The sequence below is a fragment of the Scyliorhinus torazame genome, chromosome 11 (genome assembly GCF_047496885.1).
Source record: "Scyliorhinus torazame isolate Kashiwa2021f chromosome 11, sScyTor2.1, whole genome shotgun sequence".
Lineage (NCBI taxonomy): Eukaryota > Metazoa > Chordata > Chondrichthyes > Carcharhiniformes > Scyliorhinidae > Scyliorhinus > Scyliorhinus torazame.
In genome coordinates this window covers 173,862,358-173,889,309 of record NC_092717.1, presented here as the reverse complement: position 1 = coordinate 173,889,309, position 26,952 = coordinate 173,862,358, and the positions used below count along the sequence as shown (strand labels likewise).

Here is a 26,952-nt window from a genome sequence, read left to right as displayed (position 1 = left end):
CAGTGAGCACTATCATCATGAGGTAGAGAGTTAGTCTGGTCAAGCCAGTAGGAGGCTATCAGTTAGATTGATAGAGTGTCAACTCACAGCAGACTATGTGGCAGCTGCCGCCAAGGCGCAATGGGGAAAGACCACTGTGTAAGGTCTTACCAGCAAATGTACACCGAGGGGCGGGTAACAGTGTAAACCCCCCTCGGTCTGGGTTATTAATACTCCAATGTATAAAAGAAACATGACAATGTAAATGTTTAAGAAGGAATTGTAACGTAAAGAGCGATATGTGTGTAATGTTATCAAAATTGAATGGAAGAAAGTCAAGGGAATGTGTAACTCTGATGGAAATATACAGTCAAGACAATTCGACATGTTCTGTAATGTTTAGTATAGATTTTATGAATAAAGTATATTTTTTTGAAAAAAATAAAAATAAATCAGGAAGTTCAATAAAACAGTGTTGGACCATCTCCTGTTTCTAGTTTCACTGCATCCAGTTGCAGTCAACGTTGAACCAACTTACTTAACACATCATGGTCCCAGAGTGCTATTAATCCTAACGAACCTACCTCGAGTGCATCTGCAACGACCAGCAAGCAGCCACCCAGCCTCCTTCACAACTTCGGATCTCCGGCAACCTCGGCGCCAACTGGAAAGTCTTCAAACAAAAGTTCCTCCTGTACATCGAGGCCTCCGACCTCGAGGTAGCATCGGATGCCAGAAAGATTGCGCTGTTCCTGTCGACTGCGGGGGATCACGCCATCCACATCTATAACTCACTTACGTTTGCCGATGGCGAAGACAAGACAAAGTTCAAGACAGTTCTGCTGAAGTTCGACAGCCACTGCGACATTGAAGTGAATGAGAGCTTTGAACGGTACATCTTCCAACAGAGGCTTCAGGGTAAGGATGAACCTTTTCAGTCCTTCTTGACCCATCTCCACATCCTAGCGCAGTCATGTAATTATGTCTCGACGACTGATTCCATGATCCGGGATCAGACCGTTTTCGGGGTCCAGTCCGACTCCCTGTGGGAGCAACTCCTCAAAATCAAACATTTGACCCTCTCTGTCACCATCAAAACGTGCGTTGTCCATGAGCATGCCAGAAATCGCTACTCCCGCATCAGGGCGGCAGAAACTGCAAAACTGGCCTCCCACGAGGCAGAAAGGGTGCAGGCCATAGCGAAAATGCAAGGCCTGAGCATCGAGGAGAGTGGCCGTTTCGTGGGTCCCCACGCATGCGCGCTACAACCGGGTGGACGATGAGGCCGAAGACCCTGAGGCACATGCGCGAACGTCGGCCGACCGCACTGTGCATATGCGATGGCGCACAGAACGTGCTGATGTCAGCGTCATGACGTATCCGAATTGTGGCTCCGCCAATTTAAACCGGCAATGTCCAGCCAAAGGCAGGCGATGTCTACAGTGTGGAAAGCCTGGGCACTACGCGGCCTTCTGCAGGTCCGCTCCACTGAACAACAGCCAGCGATCCCAGCTGCAGCGCAGCCATGTCTGCTGCGTACTGCATGCCTTTTGATATCATTTCAGCTTCCGAAGTATTTCATCGCAAAATGGAGCAAATGATGAAGGGCATCGAGGGGCGGCAAGTTTACGTGGACGACATGATCATCTGGTCCACGACGCCCGAGGATCACTTTGTTCGCCTCAAACAGGTTTTCCAGAGGATTCATGAAAATGACCTCCAGCTCAACAGGGCCAAATGCTCGTTTGGGGGGTCCGCTATCAAGTTTTTAGGTGACCACATTTCACAGCAAGGTGTGCAACCTGACGCCGACAAGGTGCTGGCAATCAATGCCATGAAGACAACAGAAGACAAAAAGGCGGTCCTCTGCTTCCTCGGGATGGTAAATGTTCTTGGAAAATTCATTCCCAACATGGCATCCCACACCACGGCCCGCCGGCATCTCGTTAAAAAGTCGACAGTGTTCCAGTGGCCTCCCGCACATCAAGCGGAGTGGCTTGAGCTGAAGGCAAAGCTCACCACAGCCCCAGTACTGCTGTTCTTTGACCCAACCAAGGATACCAAGATATCCACAGACGCAAGCCAGGACGGCATTGGGGCGATGTTCCTCCAGCGAGATGATTCCTCGTCCTGGGCTCCAGTGGCATACGCTTCCAGGGCCACGACTCCGACCGAACAACGGCATGCCAGATCGAAAAGGAGTGTCTGGGTCTCCTGACAGGAATAGTCAAGTTTCATAACTACGTATACGGTCTGCCAAAGTTCACGGTGGAAACAGACCATAGGCCTTTAGTCCACATAATCCAGAAGGATTTAAATGACATGACACCTCGGCTGCAGCAAATTCTTCTTTGTCTCCACCGATATGACTTTGAACTCGTCTACACACCGGGCAAGGAGCTGATCGTCGCGGATGCCCTATCCCGATCCATCACCAGGCCATGTGAACCGGTCGACTTCATTCGCCACATCGAGGCACAAGTGCAGTTGTGTGCCAGCAACCTCCCAGCCACTGATGAACGAGTTGTCCAGATACGCAAAGAAACTGCCAAAGATCCTCTACTGCAGTGCGTGATGCAACACCTTGCCCATGGTTGGCAAAAGGGGCAGTGCCCCCAGTTCTTCAACGTTAAGGACGAGTTAACAGTTGTCGAGGGGATCCTTCTTAAACTAGATAGAATCGTCATTCCCCAAAGCATGCAAGCCATGGTGCTCAGACAGATCCATGAGGGTTACCTTGGGGTCGGAAAATGTTGACGCAGAGCTCGGCAGGCAGTCTACTGGCCTGGCACCAGCCAGGACATTGCCAACACAGTCCTCAACTGTAAAACATGCCAGAAGTTTCGACCAGCTCAGCCCAAGGAAACACTGCAACAGCACGAGATCGTGACTTCTCCGTGGTCCAAGGTGGGAACAGACCTCTTTCACGCAAATGGGTGTGATTACGTGCTCTTGGTTGACTACTTCTCCAGCTCCCCGGAAGTGGTGAAACTGTCGGACCTCACGTCCAAGTCAGTGATTAAAGCCTGCAAAGAGACGTTTGCCAGGCACGGCAAACCACTCACAGTAATGAGTGACAACGGTCCATGTTTCTACAGCCAAGAGTGGTCCGACTTTGCACGATCCTACCACTTCAGTCACATCACATCCAGTCCCCATTACCCGCAATCAAACGGGAAGGCCGACAAAGCGGTCCATATTGTCAAGCGGTTGCTGTGCAAGGCTGCAGACTCAGCCTCGGACTTCAACCTGGCGCTGTTGGCATACAGCGCAACCCGTCTGTCGACTGGTTTGTCTCCAGCGCAGCTGCTCATGAACCACAACCTGAGGACGACTGTTCCAGCCATCCATGTTCCAGACCTTGACTGCCTCACGGTGCTGCAGAAAGTGCAGCGATCCAGGGACCAGCAGAAGATCACGTATGATGCTCATGCCAAGGATCTACCTGCGCTGGCTCCAGACGATGTTGTTCGCGTCCAGTTGCCTGAGGGATGTTGGTCAGCCCCAGCTACTGTCGTCAGGCAGGCTGTCCCCCAGGTCCTTCGTTGTCCAAATGGCTGATGACTCCATTCTACGGCACAACAGGAGGGCGCTACGAAAAGTTCCCTGCCCACCGCCTGGCCGCACTTCTCCGCATGTCATCATGCCTCCTCCGGACATCTCGCACCACGAGGCCACCGATCTGGCAGCGATCCCGCCTCTCCATGAGGCCACCGACATGGCAGCAATCCCACCTGTCCAAATGCCTGCATCCCCCCCTCCACCTCTGAGGCGATCGACAAGAATTCGTCGCCCGCCACAAAGACAGAATCTTGTAAATTTTGTTCAGTTTGCTCTGTATCTGAACGATAGACACCTTCCCATGTACATATGTTCATTCACTCACCACTTGTATATAATCATGCATTTATATATTTCGCCACATTCCAAAATTTACTTCAAAAAGGGGAGATGTAATAATATCCACTCATGTATATAATGAGATGCAGACAGGCAGTGATTGACACACAGGATAACCAATGAACATACACGACACATAACAACCAATTACCAGACAGGACACCACCACTATAAAGCACACAGGGCATTAAGACTTTACCTCTCTCTACAGGACACAGCTACTGAGATAGTAAGAGTGCACAAGCCAGTGAGCACTATCACCATGAGGTAGAGAGTTAGTCTGGTCAAGCCAGTAGGAGGCTATCAGTTAGATTGATAGAGTGTCAACTCACAGCAGACTATGTACAGCAATCAGGAAGTTCAATAAAACAGTGTTGGACCATCTCCTGTGTCAGAAGCCTGTTTCTAGTTTCACTGCATCCAGTTGCAGTCAACGTTGAACCAACTTATTTAACACCTCAATGAGGAGACATTTCTTCACCCAAAGAGTGGTGAGCCTGTGCAATTCATTACCACAGGAAGTAGTTGATGCTAAAACATTGAATATATTCAAGAGGCGGCTAGATATAGCGCTTGGGGAGAATGGGATCATAGACTGAGGGAAGAAAGCATGATTAGGCTATTGAGTTGGATGATCAGCCATGATCGTGATAAATGGAGGAGCAGGCTCTAAGGGCCAAAAGGCCTCCTCCTGTTCCTATCTTCTATGTATCTATGTAATGCGGCATAAAGTACATAGGTTCCAGCCGGGACTACCGATCATGTCGGTCCCAATCCGGGCCAGTTTTGAAGAATTAGTTTCATGAGCCCTGGCTACTAGGCCTCCACCCCTCAGCGGGAGGGGTGGAACAGCAAGACTGGCTCCTCAGAGATCGGGGTGCCATTTTTGAAGGGTGCTCAAAACGAAAGTTGGGTTGGGGATCTCCCATTGCCCCCACCCACAGACATCACGATCACTGCAGTCATGGGCAAAACCCCAAATCCTCGACCGTGGAAGGCAAAGTCCTCCCTATCACTAAAAGTCTGTGTGACTCCTGCACCTCACATACTACCCAGGCAGGTGGGTGACCCAGCTCCACACACATCCATCCACCTCAGCATCAGGGCAATGAGCCCCCCTGAGCATATCCCACTATAGGATTGCTGAGGTCACCCCACCTTTAAGGCCCCTCTTTTGCCCCCTACCCTTTATATCTCCCTTCACTTCTTTACTCTTGATACCCCCTTCATGGCCCCCCCTCAGGTCCCACTCCTTGGCGGTGCCAAGCTGACACCCAGTCACTGCGTCTGGCACCAGGCACTGCCAGAGTGTTAGAGAGAGTGCCCAGGTGCCAGGTTGGCACTGCTCATGTGCCACCCTATCCCCAACCACCTAGGACTCCAGTGGCCTCTGAGCAACCCCCCCCCCCCCCCCCAGTGTGGCCATCACGTCTGGTTTCCATTTCTTGAGACCACCAATGCTAATTCACGACGGCATGAGGCCTCGCAGTGGGTCTGCTGAATACCAGGATCAGGAGACTGCGGCCTCGAGTGGGCTGGGCATAATTAAATGAGATTAATGACGTATTTAAACATGCTGATCTGGATCACGCCTTCAGATCGCGTTTGGCATTGTGGTCAGATGCATTGCTCATTGCCTCTTCCCCTAAGCAACCAACATAATGAAATCGATGCCGGGCGCAACGCGGTGTGATAATCTTGAAAATCGTATCCATAGAAATGTTAGCATCTGTGGAACAATAGCCTGTAAAAGTCTGTGGTGCTGATTATTGAGTCTGTCCACTAATTGTGTACACATAATTTCAGCTGACAACATATACAATGTGCATTTCTGGCAGGCAACTGACGGCCTGTAGTTGCTGGGCTTATCTTTACACCAGTTCTTGAACAAAGATGTAACATTTGCAATTCCCCAGTTTGCTGATACTATAGGATGGGGTTCTCCGGCTCCATCTGCCTAGTGACCGGAGAATCCTGCCTGAGGTCAATGGGCTTCTCCATTGCCCGCGTCTCGCCCGTGGTGTTCTTGCAGCGGGCGGGGTGGAAGAATCCACCCGATATCTGTGTCTAAAGAGGATTGGAAATTTATGGCTGTGCCCAGCAATTTCCATCCTTACATACATAAGTATCTTTGGATGTATCCAGGTGATAGCCCTGGTGACTTATCTAATTTAATACAGCCAGTCTAACTAATATCTTTTCTCCATCTACTTTCTCTTTAAATATGACTTGGTAAAGACAGATCTATGATACTCATTTCATATTTCATGCATGCTCCCTGCCTCCAAGTATAAATCTACTGTTTGGTCATGAATTAGCCCCACTCCTTTACCACATTTTTACTATTTATATGCATATAGAAGACATTTGAATCATTTTTTATGTTGCCAATCTCTTTTCATACTCTTGTTTCTCTCATTTCTTATTTCACTTCCCTCGCAACTTTCTATATTCAACCTGGTTATCAATTGTATTATCCTGCTGGTTTAGCACAGGGCTAAATTGCTGGCTTTGAAAGCAGATCAAGGCAGGCCAGCAGCACGGTTCAATTCCCATACCAGCCTCCCCGAACAGGCACTGGAATGTGGCAACTAGAGGCTTTTCACAGTAACTTCATTTGAAGCCTACTTGTGACAATAAGCCATTATCATTATCTGACTTCTCTATATGCATGCTTTTTCTGCTTTATCTTATTCTTTATCATTATAAACATCCAGGAGGCTTCGGAAGCCCAAGGGGTTTGTGATATTGCTCTCCCTTGTGAGAATGTACCTTGACTTTTCACGGAATATCTCCTATTTGAAGGTGGGCAATTGTTCTGTTACATGCATGTGCCTATCTCTGTTTCCAATTGTGATGAATGTAGCAATTTTAGATAGATTGTATTATAGATATTTGGTGCAGCAATGGTTAAAAGCCTGAATTAAAGTATGTTTGAATGCTGCAGTCATGCTTTAAGAGAATCTTGGTTTGAAAGCTTGGGAGCCAGGGGTGCAATTAAAGCATCGTAAAAAGGTGGGGCTAATGGAATTTTGTTTTGATTAAGAGGGTTTCCTGTGGAATTAGTTAGATTTCAGCTTGGTAAGATGATGTTATTACTTGGTGGAGCTAAGGTGCCAGGCATTTTGTAGGAAAAGCAGATCAGTGCAGTTCTGGATGAAGCTATGACCACCACTCAGGCAGTCTGTTCTCTGCAGTTCGGTTAAAAGAGATTAATAGTCTTTAAAGCAGTGCACACATGTCTTAGAACAGAGGGAGAGCTGAAACAAGCTGAGAAACAGCTTCTGAAGACATACAGCCAGAGTTTCTGCATAGGGCTGGCAGTCAGATCTTCTTTTTAAAGTAGTAGGAAGAGTACTCTCTTTCTCAAAGAACATCCCTGTAAAGCAAGTGTTTGTGAATGCCATTTGTAGTTTCTCTTTTAACTTTTTTCCAATTATGGGGCAATTTAGCATGGCCAATCCACCTACTTTGCATATCTTTGGGTTGTGGAGTGAGACCCACACAGACATAGGGAGAATGTGCAGACTCCACACGGACAGTCACCTGGGACTGGGACTGAACCCAGGTCCTCGGCGCTGTGATCAGCAGTGCTAACCATTGTGCCACCATGCCGCCCTATGCCATTGGTCGTTACAGTGGATTGATAATGTTTTTTTCCCTTGTTGGTTAATTAAGATAGCAATTAAGGGCGTTGTATTCACTGTATTGAGTAGCATTGTTTAAGGGATAATTGTAACTTTTTTCTCACGTGATGTTAAAGATTTTCAGACTGTGTTGGTAATAAAGTTTGTTTTAATATATATATCCCTATTCCTTCGTGTAATCACTCCTGGAGCGAGCTATCCTTTCCTCATGGTCTTACAAAATTAAAATAAACTATTGAGGTTTATCTCCAGTATCCCAGCCTAAATTGTCTGCTTGTCTTGCCTCTTCTATAAGATAGTGGGCGCGATCTACCTGAATGGGAATAGAGTTCTATAGCACGCGCAATTAGCTGGGCGTTTCCCAGCGCTCGGAGCACCGAGAAACACCATGCTATTGAACGGCCCTTCAGGTACACCATGGGCCTCAGCAGGGAACGTGTGACCAAGGTCGCTCTTAGTCCCATTTCTGCACTGAGGGGCTCCGCTCACCGGAACACCTCAGTGCAGGGAGAGATCGGGACACAGTTTTTAGATGGTATCCTGGTCCCTCGACCCCCCAATGCAACCCCCGAACCCCCCAAGCCCCAATTTACCTATAAGGGGGTCCTCAGCCCCCTCCTGCACCCCTGGGCTCCCCGTCTGATAGTAATCAACTATTTCCTGATAGATCTGATAGGTAAAAAGCCTATTTTAATGTAAATATTAAAGTTCAGTTATAATACCATTTTAAAATAAGGATTTCAGCATTCATAACCTCAGGTCATGACAAAACACATAGCGTCAACAGAAGCACAAAAGCCTGACACATCCACAAACTAATTGGAGATAAAAACAACATTTTCACTAAGCAAGATGAAAAAGCTATTGTTCTGATGAACGTATTTTCAAAGTCAGTTTGACATTAAGAAATAAGCTCTACCAGTAATCGAGATCAAGGCCAAGTAAGCACCATAGCAATATGAAGGCACAATTGTCCAGAATGTGGATAAAGCAAAGTCAGCAGAAAACCAGTAGAAACCAGTCTTGATAAAAGCACAGAATCACATTCCATAACATACACAAATATTCAAACATGAAACGTTCAGAACTTATGTTGCACATTAAGGATTGACAGTTAACCGTAAAATCAAATGTATTTGACTCTCACCCAAACCAATTAGGACTACATAGAGGTGTAGACAGATGGCTTCAGACTGATAAAGTTCTCTTTAAACATGATGGTCCGCACGGCCATCTTTATTCCGGGATATCCTACACTTTGACCTAACTATTCACTATCTCTATTTTCATATTTTCACTTTTCCACTCTAACTCTTGGAGTAAATGCAAGCTGTTTTGCTGTAAGCAAGAAACTATTTCTGTATTATTTTGAAAGTTAAATTGTTTATAAGTTTCTTCTCTTTAAGTCCTTTGCTAGCCGGACATTATTGAGAATAGATTTAAGTTTCTCCTAATTGTAATCAAATAGAGACAATAAAAGATTCTTGTTTGCATCCGAGAAGTTTAAGTCAAATTTCTACTGAGTTTTAGTGTCGCAAGACTTCACTAAATCCGCATAGTAGATCTCTTCACCGTCGCATAAAAAATGGCAGCTTGGCTCCACTAGCATGGCTGCAGTGCCACCTGGGCAATTTGGTAGTGCCAGGCTGGCACATAGATGGCCACCACCAGGGTGCCAGGCTGGCAGTGTCAGGGTGCCCAGGTGACATCAACACTGCCAGGGTGCCACCCTGTCCAGAGGGCAAGCAACCTGGGAGCCTCCGATTCCCAAGGAGACTCCCACGAGTGCCATTCCGTCTGGTCCTCGTTTGTGGAGATCAGCACTGAATAGCGCTTTGCCCAAGGTCTCCAAGGGGATTCGAGCCTACGGCTTGGTTAGATCTCGGGAATGCATATTATTTGAGACTAGCTGTTTCACTCTAATATGCAGATTTGCCAGTGATTCCGCCCACAATGGATGGGATTCACATCTTGACTTCTCACGAGATTGGGTTAGATCTCGCGAGGTGTCGCGAGCCAGGAAAATCCATAAGAGGGATCTCTTGGCATCTATCAGTCACGTCACGCTGCTTTTCGGGTGCAACGTGGGCAGTAGATCTCACCCAATATCTTTGTCCCCAGTTTCTTGGATGTGCAGCAATCTCATGTATACTACTGGGATCAATTTATCAAGAATCTCGAATATTTGTATACATTCTTTCCTTTCGTAATAAGCTTACTTCCAAAAAAAAGAGAACAACAAAAATTTGAAAAATAGGATTAATTTTTCTGATAGTCTGGATGTTATTCCATTCATTTGCTACAAAGTATGTCCTCCAGATGCTCACGGGAGCTGGGGCAGTCTTTATATCACCTCCACCTGTAAGCAATGAACAAACAATTTTAACATATATGAGAAATCAACAAAAACTACAAATATTAAAATACAAAAGAAAAACAGAACATGTTGGAAATACACAGTAGGATCATGAGTATTCAGTTACAGTATTTCATCATTCACTTGGACCCTCCGCAGCTCTCTGGTTTCAGTGTGGATTTTAGTAACTTCTGGCTTTAGCTACACTCACATTTTTATTTACAAAGGATAGTGCTGACGAAGTAAAGATCCTGTTAATGCCCGGGAAGGGATGCAAATGACAATCTGGCTATAGATATTTTGCCAGAATGCAGTTCTGATGGAGGAGTGAACGAAATGTTCATAGAATCATTGAATTTACATTTGGCCATTTGGCCCATCGAGTCTGCACCGGCCCTTGGAAAGAGCACCCTACTTAAGCCCAGGCTTCCATCTTATCCCTGTCACCCAACCTAACCTTTTGGACACTAAGGGGCAATTTTAGCGTGGTCAATCCACCTAACCTGCACATCTTCGCACTGTGGGAGGAAACCGGAGCACCCGGAGAAAACCCACGCAGACAAGGGGAGAAAGTGCAAACTCCACACAGACAGTCACCGAGGCTGGAATTGAACCTGGGACCTTGGACCTGTGAGGCAGCAGTGATAACACTGTGCCATCGTGCCGCCCTTCAGCGCGCTTTTACCCCTATATTTAAGACCCCTATATTGTGGCGGCACGGTACAACAGTGGTTAGCACAGTTGCTTCACAGCTCCAGGGTCCCAGGTTTGATTCTCAGCTTGGGTGATTGTGCGGAGTCTGCACGTTCTCGCCGTGTCTGCATGGGATTCCTCCCGGTGATCCGGTTTCCTCCCACAGTCCAAAGATGTGCAGGTTAGGTAGATTGGCCACGCTAAATTGCCCATAGTGTCCAAAAAGGTTAGGTGGGGTTCCTGGGTTACGGGGATAGGTGTGGGGTGCTCTTTCCAAGGGTTGGCGCAGACTCGATTGGCCAAATGGCCTCCTTCTGCACTGTAAATTCTATGTCTATGTCTAAGACATATGGAGATACTTATTTTTCTAGCCCCTTCAGCTTTCATTCAGCCCTCCTATTAATTTTTCCTTATTGATTCCCTCAATTATTTCTAAATGTAGATCTTTCTACAGGGGCTGGTTTAGCACACTGGGCTAAATCACTGGCTTTTAAAGCAGGCCAGCAGCACGGTTCGATTCCCGTACCAGCCTCCCCGAACAGGCGACAGAATGTGGCGACTAGGGGCTTTTCACAGTAACTTCATTGAAGCCTACTCGTGACAATAAGCAATTTTCATTTCCTTTCCCCACACATGTTCTTTTGACATTTTAATGTATTTTCATTGTGATGCCAAGATAATATTTCATGTTATCTAACCCACTTTCCTGTTAAGCAGTATGCAAATTATTTAGCCTATCTTGTCGTCATTTTTTATCTTTCTCCACTCTTATTTTCCAACATTACTAAAATATTTGTTGATGTTTCAGTTTTCATTAATGGTGGAGGATTAAACTCAAAATATGGACTTCTGTTTTCTCTTTACAGGATGAACTTGTTTCATAAGATAGACAGAGACTCAGACAATAAGAAAGAATGTAATTCATAGCATCCAGTTAAGTGTGACTTCTGATGCTGAGTTGATTATGAAAATTATGTTACTTAAAGATGATTAAAGTTTGATCTTGTAACTGGGTAAATAACACTATCATAGGTTAATACAAACCATTGCTTCTTCAACAAACACCAATTAACTGCTTCCTAGTTTTGTCAGTGTGGAAGGCACTCCACACGCAAACCTCGAAATATATAAAGAATTAATGGAATTTGTTCTGAGTATTGGGTGGGAAGTCATCACAAACTCGTATCACAGCTTAAAACATCTTGGAACATTAGGATAAGCCTGTCAGAAAGTTTGCATTTAACATCAAGGAGCACAGAGGAGCTAACACCAATTTAGTACAGGATCCTGCACAGGGAAGTGATGGACAACATTTTTTACACAACTGTCGACTCAACCCAGCATCTAATGCCATTGCCATCCTATGTCTGAATGTTCTAGTGGAAGTTTAAGTGTGCTTTCTGTTGGTAGGGGCAGGAATCTCCGTCCAGCGACACTGGAATTGCAAATCACAATCGGGCGGAAAATGGGCATTAGCCGAAATTCAAGATCGGCACTGGGCATCCAACAGAGTGCCATGCTCCGGCTCCTTGATGGCGGCGTGAAGTCCCCACACCGGCTTGAGCATGCAAAACATACAGTAACATGCGTTAACATATCACTAGTGGGTCTGACCCAGTATCTCCGGCCTCCCGTGATGATCCGCCTCTGCCAGGCAGAAGTAACGCCGGCGTGGTTCACTTTTGGTATTTAAAAACGGGGCAGCAGGCGTCATGACTGCTGAGAGAAAATTAGGAGGTGAGAAAAGTTTACAAAGGCGCAACAGTGGGCTGACAGTTATACCACTAACGTGGGGGCATCTGCCAGGGTCAGAGGAGTAGCGGGAGATGACCAGGAGATGGTCTATGGGGCCGGGTTTCTCCCCCCAGGACCGCGGTGTCCGGGCATGGACTACCATTGCCACAGTCTGCAAGGCAGCAATCTGGATGCACACTCTGCCAACTGCGCATTGTGTCCCCTAAATGTGCAGAGCACCGCCGGCCGTCACCAAGTCCCGCAGGACCATTGGCCATCACCAAGCTCTGCCTGCCTACTGTGCCCCTGCCCCATCCATCCTGCCCCTGACAGGTAGGCACAACCCATGTGGGGCACACAGGACCCACAGCACATTGCAGCTATGGTCCCAACAGGTGCCCACGCTCCTCATCCATGCTCCACACACATACCACCAAGCATGGCGCCGGTCGGTGGCACTTGGTGGCACCCCACTCTCACCCCACAACCAGGTGCCACTGTGCTGGTGGGGTACCACACGGCCCTTCCAAAGAAGACACCCACAGTAGACCCCACAGATAGGCACAGGACAGGGGCCGCAGAGTGTATCGCTGGCATGGATAGTGCTAGCCACTGGTACCGTTGCCGGCACGGATGGATGGTGGGGTTACAGGCCCCCCGGTGCCAGGCACAGGTCAGGCCAGGACTGCGGTGCGAAGGCAGAGTGTCGGGGGAACGGCCGGAGATGGGGAGGGGGACATGCCCGTTGGACATGAATGGAGACAGGAGTACTCACCATGCTAACATGTCCACCCTTAACCCCCTGTGGACAATGGATTTCAGAGTCCAGCCAGGATTGGTTGGCATCTGCCTGACCATTGTGGCCCTTGCGAACGCATTACAACTGCATGAGCAGGAGCTGCCTGGGGAGGACCCTGCAGAACCGGAGCCTGCCCCAGAGGAGCAAGGGCCAGCCGGTGACGATAGCGAGCCAGGCGTCCAAAAGGACGAGGAGGAGATGGGAAGAGGCGTCACATCAAGTCTTGAGTATGTCGGCAGGTCCTGTCATTCGAGGACCTGCAAGAGTGTCACCTCTGCGATCAGTCAGCACCAGAACAATTCTCTTGATGCCTGCAGCCATGTCGCATTGTGACTGGGCCATGTTCTGGAGCATCGCTGCAATGTCCATGTAGCCCTTCTACATTGCTACTTGTGACATGGCTGCCCAGTCATGTGCCTCAGCCACCGCCCACATACTGTGCCCCAGGCCTTGGACATCCTGATCCATGGCCGTGACCCACAACTCAAGGCTTTCAACGTGGATGCCACCTGTGCAGTATTGGCCCAGGTAGCACGCATCGTGGTCACAGCCTCCTGCTTTGGAAGGTGGTTGGACAACTCCAACTGCACCTTCAGGCGCTAGATGGTTGCTGACACCTTCTCCTGTAGTCCCCGGCTCTGCACCTGCAACGCCCACATTGATGGGACTGCCCTTTCCAGAAGCCCAAGGCCCGCCTGGACGGCAGCTAGTCCCTGGGGCCGGGCTGCCCTCGACTGTTCGCCCTGTCGGGGGTCCCTACCTCCACCTGATTTAACGCAACATGTGTGTCATGTGCACCAGAGAGGGTCTCAGGAGCCTCTTCACTTAAATGAAGAGCTGAGGCGAGTATTTCCGGGATGGTAGAAGGTAGAGGTGAGAGCAATGACGAGAAGTTGTGTCAATACCGGACAGTGCTCCGGGGGATTGCGGCTGGGGCTGAGGGACCCCGGGAGATACTGCCTTGTTGCCACTTGAGTTGCGGTGCAGCTGGGGGAGAGGGACACCAGCGGGTCCCACCTTGTCGGAAGGTTACCCTGCAAGACAAAAGACAGGATGCATGCTGACTCACGTGCCATATGGACATTTGCAACACATTGGGGTTCACTTGGCTGTCCCATTCGACTTCTAGCTCTGCGATTGCTGGTCTCCAACTCCGCCGACCAGGTACTTTGCCCTCTGTCCTGCGATGGTGAGGGACCACAGGTCTGGCGGGCCCCCTCCGGTCTTCTCCCACTTCCGGCGGTTGTGGGCCACCTTCTCCCTGGGACAGATAATGTACAGTGTGAGACACTCGCACAGGGGGTCTGCAGCTAGTGGCCCATGTACCTGGCCATGGCGGACGGTATGAGTGTTGGCGTGTGGTGCTGGGTGGGGTGCAGGCGGACTACCGGCAGGTGGGGTTCAAACACCCTCTAGAAGGGGAGGTGGGTTACGGGAGTATGGGAAGGTGGTGGTGACTCACCCTGGCGGGCCTGGGGGTTGCCCATCCACACCCAGCACTGCCTGCCGGTCCACCTGGGGTGCATGGAGGGTGATGGTATGGGATGTGTGGGATCGGGGTGGTGTCAGGGGCATGAAGCTGGTGCCTCACCCTGGCTGTCCTGGGGGGTTGCCCATCCTCACCCAGCACTGCCTACCTGTCAGCCTGATGAGGGCCGCATGAGGAGAGTGGTGATGGGTGTGGGCTGTGTGGAATAGGGGTGGTGCCAGGGGCACGGATCTGATAACTCACCCGGGCAGCCCGGAGGAGGTCATGCATCCCAGAGAACAGGGTATCCCGCCTCTCCTGCACGGCATCCAGCAATATCTCCAGCTCTGCGTCTGCAAACCTCGGGGCCGCTCTCCACGGTGCCATCTTCTTGGCTGGAATGAGAGTATGTGGGGAATGGCATGCTTATATGCAGCTGCAACCTGTCAGGCTCTCCAGTGCCATTCCTAACCCCAGCAAATCACCAGCCGGCGTGCATTGGAATTGCATTAGTTCCAAATGGCATGGGTCCTTGTCCATTGGGATTCTCTGAATGGCTCCAGCAGTCGCACCCCCATCGGGACCATGGAACATCCTCCATTCAGTCCAGGCATCAGCACTTAGTCTCTCAAACGGAGAATCCCCTCCGTGGGTTTGTCTTATGAAGAGAGATTGAGCAGTTTAGGCCTATACTCTTGAGTTTAGAAGAATGAGACAAGTTCTAATTGAGGCGCATAGATGATAAAAGGTATTGACAAAGTAGACATAGAGCAGATGCTTCTTCATGTGGAGCAATCCAGAATGAGAGGTCATAGTTTTAGGATAAGGGAGTAGCAGATTTAAAACAGAGATGAGAAATTAATTTTCTCAAAGAGTCATGAATCTGTACAATTCACTGCCCCAGAATGTGCAGAATGCCGGGACATTGAGTAAACTAGAGGAAATAGACAGAATTTTAATTAGTAATGGGTTGAAGGGTTATGGAGAACAGAAAGTGGAGTTGAGGCCGAGATGAGAGAGCCATGATCGTATTGAATGGTGAAGGTAGGCTCATGGGGCTGAATTGCCTACTCCTGCTCTTAGTTCTTATGTTCTTAAAGTCCATCTTCTTTCCTGCCTTATCTCTGTAACCCTTAATTCCCCTACTGATTAGAATCCTAGCGATCTTAGCCTTGACAATGTTCAAGGACTCGGTCTCCACAGCTTTCTGGGTAATGAATTCCAAAGATTCACCTCACTTTGAGAGAAGAAATTCTTCCTCAAATCTGTCTTAAAAGAGCTCCGCCTTATTCTGCAACTGTGCCCTCTGGTCCTACACTGTCCTGTGCCTGGAAATATCCTCACAACATATGCCATGTCTTACCCCCTAAAAATCTTATTTGTTTCAATCAGATCACCTCTCATTCTTCTGAACTCCAAAGAGTACAGACCCAACCTGTTTTAATCAATGACCTAGAGGAAGGTGCAGAAGGGTGGGTGAGTAAATTTGCAGACGATACTAAAGTCGGTGGTGTTGTCGATAGTGTGGAAGGATGTAGCAGGTTTCAGAGGGATATTAGATAAGCTGCAGAGCTGGGCTGAGAGGTGGCAAATGGAGTTTAATGTAGAGAAGTGTGAGGTGATTCACTTTGGAAGAAATAACAGGAATGCGGAATATTTGGCTAATGGTAAAGTTCTTGGAAGTGTGGATGAGCAGAGGGATCTAGGTGTCCATGTACATAGATCCCTGAAAGTTGCCACCCAGGTTGATAGGGTTGTGAAGAAGGCCTATGGAGTGTTGGCCTTTATTGGTAGAGGGATTGAGTTCCGGAGTCAGGAGGTCATGTTGCAGCTGTACAGAACTCTGGTACGGCCGCATTTGGAGTATTGCGTACAGTTCTGGTCACCGCATTATAGGAAGGATGTGGAGGCTTTGGAGCGGGTGCAGAGGAGATTTACCAGGATGTTGCCTGGTATGGAGGGAAAATCTTATGAGGAAAGGCTGATGGACTTGAGGTTGTTTTCGTTGGAGAGAAGAAGGTTAAGAGGAGACTTAATAGAGGCATACAAAATGATCAGGGGGTTAGGTAGGGTGGACAGTGAGAGCCTTCTCCCGCGGATGGAAATGGCTGGCACGAGGGGACATAGCTTTAAACTGAGGGGTAATAGATATAGGACAGAGGTCAGAGGTAGGTTCTTTACGCAAAGAGTAGTGAGGCCGTGGAATGCCCTACCTGCAACAGTAGTGAACTTGCCAACATTGAGGGCATTTAAAAGTTTATTGGATAAACATATGGATGATAATGGCATAGTGTAGGTTAGATGGCTTTTGTTTCGGTGCAACATCGTGGGCCGAAGGACCTGTACTGCGCTGTATCGTTCTATGTTCTATGTTCTATGTAATCTTTCTTCATATGGCAGCCCCTCCATTCCAGGGATCATCTCCCCATACTGCCTCCAATGTTAATGGGAGCGATTTAATGTCCACGCTGCGCCTGAAAGCAGCTCGCCACGGCACAGCATGGCCGATAGACACCTGGAGACCCCACTCCCGGGATTTACCCGGCTCAAATGCGATCTCGCGAGACGTTGCGATATAAATCCCGGCCATTGTGAGCAGAATCACTGTTTAGCAAATCTGCATATTCAAACAAGACAGTTAGTCTCACTTTGATGTGCAGATTCCCGAGTAACCCGAGGTGTGGGATCAATCGCCCTTGCCTCGGAGACCTCGAGCGAGCGCCGTTCAGTACTTTTCTCCACAAACAGGGATCAGACAGAATGGCACTCGTGGCAGTTTCACAGGGGATCGGAGGTCCCCCAGGTGCATGCCTTTTGGGCAGGGTAGCACCCTATAAAAATGGTGTCCCGGTCTCTCGCCACACTGAGGAGTTCCTCAGTGCACAAACCGGATCTATGTGTGGCCTTGGCCGTGCATTCCTTGTTGAGGCCCCTTATCAAATGCGAGTCGCGTTTTATAGCCTTGTGTTTCTCAGCACTGCACGTGCTGGGAATCACGCGGCTAAATGCGCTCACTATGGGACTTTCTTCCAATTGCGCACACAATGGCCGGGATTCCCCAATCCCGCGGTCAAGTTCTGATATCGGCGTGAAAAGCGGCGCCAACCACTCCGGCATCAACGGTCCTCGATCATCAGGAATGCTCCCCTTCCTAGGGGGCTAGGTCGGTGCCGCAGTGGTCCCCGCAGTTCCAGCCAGCACGGAGTTCACGCATACATGCTACGGCCGGCGCGAGTTCGCGCATGCGTGCCAAGGCCACCGTGATTCCGCGCATGCGCATGGGTACTCGTCTCCGCGCCGGCCTCCGGGCAATATGGCGGAGCCCTCCAGGGGCCCAGCACGGAGGAACATAGGTCCCCATAGAACCAGCCCCCCACGGAACCAGCCCAGATTAGTAGGCCCCAATTGCGGGGCAGGCCACCGTGGAGGCCCCCCCCTGGGGTCGGATCCCCCCACCCCCCCCACCAGGACAGCCCCCACACACAGAACTTCCAGGTCCCGCCGTGTGGTACCATACGTGACCCACGCTGGCGGGACTCAGCAGAAATGGGCGGCTATTTGGCCCGTCGGGGCCCGGAGAATCGCTGGGGGGGGGGCGCTTTCAATGGCCTCCTACCGGGCCATCCCGCGGGCGCCCAAGAATCAGCGTCGGAGAATCGGCGAGCCGGTGTCGGGGTGGCGTGGCGCGATTCTCACGCCCCCCCCCCCCCCCGGGGATTCTCCGACCCGGCGTGGGATCGGAGAATCCCGGCCAATATCTTTCCTTAAATAAGGGGACCAAAACTCTACACAGCATTCTAAATGTGGCCTCACTAGAACCTTGTACAGTTGCAACAATACCTCTTTATTTTATTCTCCAGCCCTCTTGAAATAACAGCCAGCATTCCATTTGCCTTCCCTGTAAAGCTTCTGCACCTATACACTAGCTCTCTGGGTTTCATGAACAAGGACTGCTCTGCTACAGCCTTCTGCAGTCTCTCTCCATTTAAATAATACCTCTATTTCTCATTCTTTAAAAAAAAATTTACAGTACCCAATTTTTTTTTTCCAATTAAGGGGCAATTTAGCGTGGCCAATCCACCTACACTGCACATCTTTCGGTTGTGGGGGCGAAACCCACACAAACACGGGGAGAATGTTGAAAAATTCCACACGGACAGTGTCCCAGAGCCAGGATCGAACCTGGGACCTCAGCGCCGTGAGGCTGCAGTGCTACCCACTACGCCACCGTGCTGCCCTCTGCCCACTCACTTAACCTGTCAGCTCTGCAAACTATTTCTAGCCTCCTTACAACCTGCCTTTTCTCCCACCTTAGTATCATCCACAAATTTGGCCTCAATTCACTCTGTTCCTTCCTGTAAATCATTAATATATAATGTGAAGAGCTCCGGCCCCAGCACTGATCCCTCTAGCACTCCACTGGTTACTGCCCTCCAAACTGCAAAAGACCCCATATTGCTATTCGCTGCTTATGTTAGTTAACCAATCCTCTATCCATGCCAGAATATGACCTCCAACTCCATGAGCTATATCTTGCTTAGTAGCCTTTTTTGTGGCACCTTATGAAATGCCTTTTGAAAATCCAAATATACACCGATATCAACTGGTTTTCCTCTATCTACTCTGGCTGATACCTCCTCAAAGTAAATTTGTCAGACATGATTTTCCCTTTGTGAAACCATGCTGACTCTGCTTGATCAGATTATGACTGATGGCCTGTCTGCACAATCAAATGGGCAGGAGAAAAGAAAGATTCAGTCATCAATACCTCACTTCAGTGTGCCTCCTTCTACCACTTAAATTTTTTGAGCTGCTTTCAATGGTTTCCTCACTCTGTGGTTCCTTTGATAACACCGATTGTTATTTTATATTTCCATCGCTGCCAGCATGTTCTGAGATTGGCCACTTCTGTCTTGAATTCTAAGTGTGGGAACTTGGATCTAAGATATACTCTGATATCTGCTTAACACATGTTTATTAGTGCTACATCTAAACTGGTTACAGAGTAGCCACAAAGCTCCCAGGCATGAATCCAACCTCTCTCTCATCTAACACATGGTGGCCTTATATCAGTGATACATCTTCTTTCAAATCATTTACCAGCATATTGCATCTGTTAACTATTTATACACACCAACTTAGGCCACTTATTTAAAACTTAAGGTGAGTTTTCTGAATAACTTCTGATTGCACCCTGGACTAACTTGGTGGAGCCTATTCCAATATGGTCGGTGGTGCCCTTCCAACGAGATTGACTTGCCAACATATTGAATACTCAAGCGCCCACCTTATGCTTAGTAAAGTTATTTAATTTCTAGGCTGATATTTTTTTCCCAGAAGTAATGTTATTTGTTTCTAACTCTATCTCTATCCAGATAAGCATGTTGAGTGTCTCATAGGATCCCTTCTCTTTCAGGAAGCAATCTATGATAGCAAGCTGCAAAAGATTGGAGCAAGGGGTTGCAAAGGTTGACTTCCATTCCTTTAAGTACCTTCCAAAGGACATAATTCAAACCAGCAGTTCAGTTCCATCTGCTTTGAAAATGGGAATTTTAACAAAAATAGCAACACGGGCATAATAATTTATTAATATATCTGTCAAATTTTTAAAAATAACAGAATATTTGAAACCAAATAACAAAACAAGAAAGAAACAGATGAATAAATGCACTACTTACCTGCAACAGACTTGACAATTTTGCCCTTGGGTCTTTCCCAGTCAATAAAAAAGATGTCCACAGTTAACTGGATTCCTAGTTTATGTAAAAGCTGAAGAAACTAAGTGAATTCACATTCCCAGTGGTGAAAATAAAAATAAATCAAAAGTTATACGTTAATAGAAATTGGACAGAGTAATCATGGCAGTGTAATGAATGAGTAAAATATAGAAAGAAAAGAATCACAGTACTATCAGTTGAGGGTTGGGAACTGGAATTGTGAAGGTATCATGTCCAACAATAAATATTATTTATTTACTTAGCTGAAGTTTGAACATAGAACATAGAAAATACAGCACAGAACAGGCCCTTCGGCCCACGATGTTGTGCCGAACCTTTGTCCTAGATTAATCATAGATTATCATTGAATTTACAGTGCAGAAGGAGGCCATTCGGCCCTTTGAGTCTGCACCGGCTCTTGGAAAGAGCACCCTACCCAAACTCAACACCTCCACCCAACACCAAGGGCAATTTTGGACACTTTGGACTTTGCAAGGGTTTTTGAACTTATCTGTTAAAAAGTTCCTGACTCCAAGTTTAAGAACTAACTCACCTGTCATGGTTCCCATCTGTTGCAGGAACCCACTCTCCTCCATGAAAAAAAGCAATGATAGGGAAGCCTGAATTTGTAGCAGTCATTTAAATAGTGAACCTGCTGTCACTTTAAATGAGCATCAAGTCGTGACCTGCCAGGGTAAAGTGGTTAGCATTGCTGCCTCACAGCACCAGATTCCGGGTTCAATTCCAGCCTTGGGTGTGGAGTTTGCACATCCTCCCCGTGTCTCCGTGGGTTTCTTCCAGGCGTTCCAGTTTCCTCCCATAGTTCAAAGATGTGCAGGTTAGGTGGATTTGCCATACTAAATTTCCCCTCAGTGTCCAAAGATGTGCTGGTTAGGTGGGGTTTCGGGGATAGGGTGAGGAGTTGGCCTAGGAAAGGTGCTCTTTCAAAGGGTCAGAGCAGACCCGACCTGCCGAAAGGCATCCTCTGCACTGTCGGGATGCTATGGATTCTATATTTCCCAGCCTGGCGAAAAGGCGAGCGACTGGAGATGAAAAGAGATGAAAATTCAGTCCACACTAAACACTGAAACATTTAAAAGGATGAAAAAAAGCTTGTGGAAAAGCACAGAGGAATGGAAAAACTGTGTGCACCTGAAAACGCCTGATCATTATCCATTGTTGAATGCATATGATGACAAAATACAGCAGAGGATAATCATTAGCAATGTCATGACGCTGTGTCATAAAAGTGTATGTAGTTACCTGGGGGAAAATAAAAATGAGAATAGATGAGTATTTATGGTGGGAAATTCAATTATCAGAAGAACAGAGAGTCATTTATTTTTGTAATAGCGGGTTTACTGTGTCTCTGGTCCAAGTGTGAAGGACATAACAGTTCAGTTGGAAATGATTTTAGAAAGCGAGAATTGCAGTGAGAAAATTTGTGGCTCATGGAGGAACTAATGATCACCTTCCTGTGGAGGCTGTATAAGGCTCTGGTCAGATCCCATTTGGAATATTGTGAGCAATTTTGGGCTCTATATCTAAGGAAGGATGTCAAGAGGAGATTCACAAGAATGATCCCCGGAATGAATAACTTGTCATATGAGGAGTGGTTGAAGACTCTGGGTCTGTATTCAATGGAGTTTAGAAGGATGAGGGGGGAGAAAAGTGAAACTTACAAAATACTGAGAGGTCTAAATAGAGTGGACATGGAGAAGATGTTTTCAGTAGTAGGAGAAACTAGAACCGAGGGCACGGCCTCAGACTGAAGGGACGATCCTTAAAACAGAGATGAAAAGGAATTTCTTCAGCCAGATGGTGGTGAATCTGCCGCAGAAGGCTGTGGAGGCCAAATCACTGAATGTCTTTAAGGCAGAGATAGAGACTCTGGTGACGGGGATGTGCTGTGTAGTCACACATGTGGCTCTCCTCCTACAAACCCGAAAATACTTTTTCACCCGAAATAGCCCACTAATACAGGAGAAAAAATATCCCCGCACCTCAACCAACATCAAACCGAAAGGAGGTGCTGAACAACAGCCACACCAGAGGCCGTATAGAAACAAGAAGTGGAAAAATCCAGGAGAAGCAAATGGCTGAGCCAGCAGACGCAAGAGGCGACAAAGCTTGGTCCTCGCCAGAGCAAGAAGGACCGATCTGCCGCACAAGGAGACTCCTGGCGGGAGGATGTTTCTTTCAAGGGAACTGAGAGAACACAGAGAGGAGATGAAAACCAATAGACAGGTTCTGGTCAGAGTGGTGGTCACGGAAGCTCTGGGGACCATGCAGGTGTCCCTAGGCAAGGTAAAGAGCTGGTAATTGACTTCAGGAAGCAAAGTACTGTACACACCCCTGTCAGCATCAACGGGGCCGAGGTGGAGATGGTTAGCAGTTTCAAATTCCTAGGGGTGCACATCTCCAAAAATCTGTCCTGGTCCACCCACGTCGACGCTACCAAGAAAGCACAACAGCGCCAATACTTCCTCAGGAAACTAAGGAAATTCGGCATGTCCACATTGACTCTTACCAACTTTTACAGATGCACCATAGAAAGCATCCTATCAGGCTGCATCACAGCCTGGTATGGCAACTGCTCGGCCCAGGACCGCAAGAAACTTCAGAGAGTCATGAACACCGCCCAGTCCATCACACGAACCTGCCTCCCATCCATTCACTCCATCTACACCTCCCGCTGCCTGGGGAAAGCGGGCAGTATAATCAAAGATCCTTCCCACCCGGCTTACTCACTCTTCCAACTTCTTCCATCAGGCAGGAGATACAGAAGTCTGAGAACACGCACGAACAGACTCAAAAACAGCTTCTTCCCCACTGTCACCAGACTCCTAAATGACCCTCTTATGAACTGATTTCATTAACACTACACCCTGTATGCTTCATCCGATGCCAGTGCTTATGTAGTTACATTGTATATGTTGTGTTGCCCTATTATGTATTTTCTTTTATTCCCGTTTCTTCTCATGTACTTAATGATCTGTTGAGCTGCTCGCAGAAAAATACTTTTCACTGTACCTCGGTACACGTGACAATAAACAAATCCAATCCAATCCAAAGAGGCGATTGGAAGCTCAGGAAAGCACCAAAAAGGAGCTGGAGAAGGCCTCAACAGACTAGAGCAATCGGATCGCTGCCCTGGGAAAAGAAATATCAAGGTTGGTTGCGATGCAGGGGAGTCTGAAAGGAAGGATTGAGGATCAGGGAAACTAATCGAGGCACCAGAACCTACGGATGGGATCGAAGGCAGGAACCCCACAGATTATGTGGCTCAAATGCTGGGCAATCTGGTGGGAAGGGATAGCTTCTCCAACACACCAGAAATCGACAGAGCCCACCGGTCACTTTGTCCAAAACCCAAAGCTGGAGAACTACCGAGGACGATAATCACCAAAATGCACCGTTACCAAGACCAGGAAAGAATCCTGTGCTTGGCAAGGCAATCAAAAAACTGTAGCTGGGAAGGTCACCGGATCTGGATCTAACAGGATATTGGGGCTGACCTGACCAAGAGCTGGGCAGAGTTCAACAGACCAAAGGCAGCCCTGTATAGGAGCGGTGTCAAATTTCTGATGCTAAATTTCTGACGGCCAAACTCGGGGTCACATTCCAAGGCAGAGAGCACTTCTTCACGACAAATTTGTCCTGGAGAACGGGCTGGAAACACAGTGGCAGAGACAGCGAGTAAAAGATAATCCAAAGAGACTTATGTATTTACTTTGACCATCTCGATGAACTCTTTGTGCAACTCTGCACTGCCTTGTTCTGAGGACGGGAGGTGAAATAGCGGAAGGGAAGAATGAGGGCATAGGAGCACAGGAAAGAGTGAGGAGAACAGCATGTAAGGAAAACAGATAGCGGACGATGGGTGGATACAAAACCGACCCCAGGAGCAGGGTCACCACACTAGCGGCGAAGCTAGCACCGGGAAGCGTGAAGGAAAGAGAGGCCGTGGCGCTTCTCCCACAAGGAAGAGAGCGCCTGGCAAGGTGAGGGGCGGGGGTTTACAGCAGCAACAGGCAGGTGTCTAGGGGAAGAAACAGAGGGACGGGAACATGGGGGTGGGAGGGCGGTGACAGCTCCAGAGAAGGGGGGCAGGAGGACTGGCTACAGCAGGCCACACGTGGCGACTTGGAACACAAAAGCATCGCAAGCAACCATTTTGGAGGGTCCCTGAACAAAGCAAAAGCCCAGATTGCAGTGGCTCACCCACATGGTGTACACACAGTTGGCGGTCATGTTAGGTGGCCCCTGACATCGAAAAACCCCGGAGCGCAGGGGCCCAGCCTCATGGGGAGACTGCAGCCATTTTGGTCAGCTTGCTAACAAAGGGAAACCCCCGGAGTACAGGGCGTGTCCATGAGGTATGGTTGATCCCGCAGGATGGGGTGGACAGAAACCTCCCATCAAGATAGTCACCGGAACGTCAGGGGACGTAACGGCCCAGTGAAAAAATCCAGAGTCTTCGCCCACCTGTAAAGTATGAAAGCTGACATAGTCTTCCTCCAAGAGACACACCTGAGGGAGATGGATCGACTCCGGTAAGGAAGTGCTGGGTGGGACAGACCTAAGATCCCTGCTACGGGACAAATGCCAGGGGGGTAGCCAGACTGTTAAATAAGAGGGTGATGTTTACTGCGACGAGGACGGTTACGGACCTGGGGGACGGTATATCATGGTCACTGGTGTCCCAGACGGGGCACCAGTAGGCCTGGTCAACATGTACGCGTCCAACTGGGACGACACGGAGTTTATAAAGAGGACCATGGCGGAAATCCCCGAAGTTGACACACACCGACTGATCATGGGGGAGGCAACTTTAACTGTGTACAGGACCCACGGATGGACAGGTCGAATCGCAAAACAGGGGAGGCCTGCAACATGGTGAAAGAATTCAACATATTCATGGAGCAGTTGGGGGCAGTGGAACGATGGCTGTTCACGCACCCAGGGGAGAAGGAATTCTCCTTCTTCTCCCAGGTTTACAACGTATATACACGGATCAACTTATTTGTGGTGGGGAAATCAGTGCTTCCAGGGCTAGGAAGAGTGGAATATTCCGCGATCGTAATCTCCGATGGCACTCCACATTATATGGATGCGAGGTTGGAGACGGGCCATGCCCGACGCCCACCACGGAGCTTTGACACGGCGCTCCTGGCCTATAAGGCTTTCTGTGAGAAAATATCACTGGCCATAGACCAGTATATTACTAATAACCTGAATGGGGAGATCTCGCCCTCCACAGTCTGGGAGGCAGGTAAGGCTGTGATCAGGGGTGAAATTATTGCTTACAAAGCACGGAGAGAGAGGGAAGGGAGGGTGGCAGGGCAACAGCAAGTAGACTCCATACTGAAAATAGACTGGCTACACTCCAAGGCACCGACCGTAAAGCTCCTGGCAGAGAGGGAAAATCTACAAATGGACTTTGACCTGCTCTCCATGAGGAAAGCAGTGCATCAACTCTGGGATCCTGTATGAGCATGGAGACAAGGCCAGCCACCTGCTGGCTCACCAGTTGAGAAAGCAGGAAGCCACAAGAGAACTAGTACAGATTAGAGACAACAAGGGCGAACTAGTAGCGGAGCCGGAAAAGGTCAATAAGGCATTTGAGACCTTCTACCAGGGCCTGTACACCTCTGAGTCCCCAGCAGAGGACTTGGGTATGAAACAGTTCCTCGATGGACTGGAAATGCCAGTCATGGGGGAGGACAGAAAACGGGAGCTGGAAGCACCACTACAACTGGGAGAAATCATGGAGAGTATCAGCTCCAAGAAGGCTGGGAAGGCGCCGGGACTGTACGGGATCCCGGCGGACTTCTACAAAAAATATGCGACGGCACTGGCCCCGCACCTGCAGGAGATGTTCACAGACTCGCCGGCGAGGGGCACCTTGTGCCTACATTAGCAGAAGCCTCAATCTCGCTGAACCCAAGAAAGACAAAAACCCAACAGAATGCAGACCCATTTGCTGCGAAACTTGGAAACCAAATTACTGGCCAAGATCCTAACCAGGAGACTGGAGGACTGTGTACCAGAGGTGGGAGCAGAAGACCAAGCAGCCTTTGTCAAGGTTAGACAGCTACCATCGAACATTGAACATCGGGCGCCTGCTAAACCTGATCATGACCCCATCTGAGGAGAGAACACCTGAGGTGTTCTCCCTTGACGCAGAAAAGGCCTTCGACAGAGTTGAGTGGAAGTACCTCATAGAAGTACTGGAGTGTTTGGACTCAGAACAGGGTTCACCTCCTGGGTGAAACTCCAGTACAACGCTCTCATGGCGAACGTACGGACAAACAACACCAGTCCCAGTACTGCACAGAGGCACATTGCGGGAAGCCTGTTGTGTCCGCTGCTATTCAGCCTAGCAATCAAACAACTAGCAATCACACTTATGGCGGAAAAGAATTGGAAGAGGATCCGGAGAGGAGACAGAGAGCACAGAGTCTCGCTCTATGCGGATGGCCTGCTCCTCTACATCTCTGACCCACAAAGCAGCATGGAAGGGATCATGGTGCTCTTGAAAGAGATTGGAGCCTTCTCGGGCTACTAGCTCAACCTGGGCAAAGGTGAGATCTTCCCAGTGAACCCGCAAGGGCAGAGCTTGAGGAACTGCCATTTAAACAGGCCCAACACAAATT

General features: G+C 48.6%; 1 protein-coding gene across 1 annotated transcript in view; it reads right to left on the bottom strand.

Annotated features, from left to right (window-relative positions):
• tmem67 (transmembrane protein 67) overlaps positions 1–26,952 on the bottom strand; it is a 439,599-nt gene that overhangs the window by 66,714 nt on the left and 345,933 nt on the right. The window contains exons 20-21 of the mRNA XM_072468028.1: positions 20,255–20,354; positions 9,746–9,885 (exon numbers count right to left, since the gene is read on the bottom strand). Coding sequence (XP_072324129.1) covers positions 9,746–9,885; positions 20,255–20,354 — 240 coding nt within the window. The remainder of the gene's footprint in view (positions 1–9,745; positions 9,886–20,254; positions 20,355–26,952) is intronic.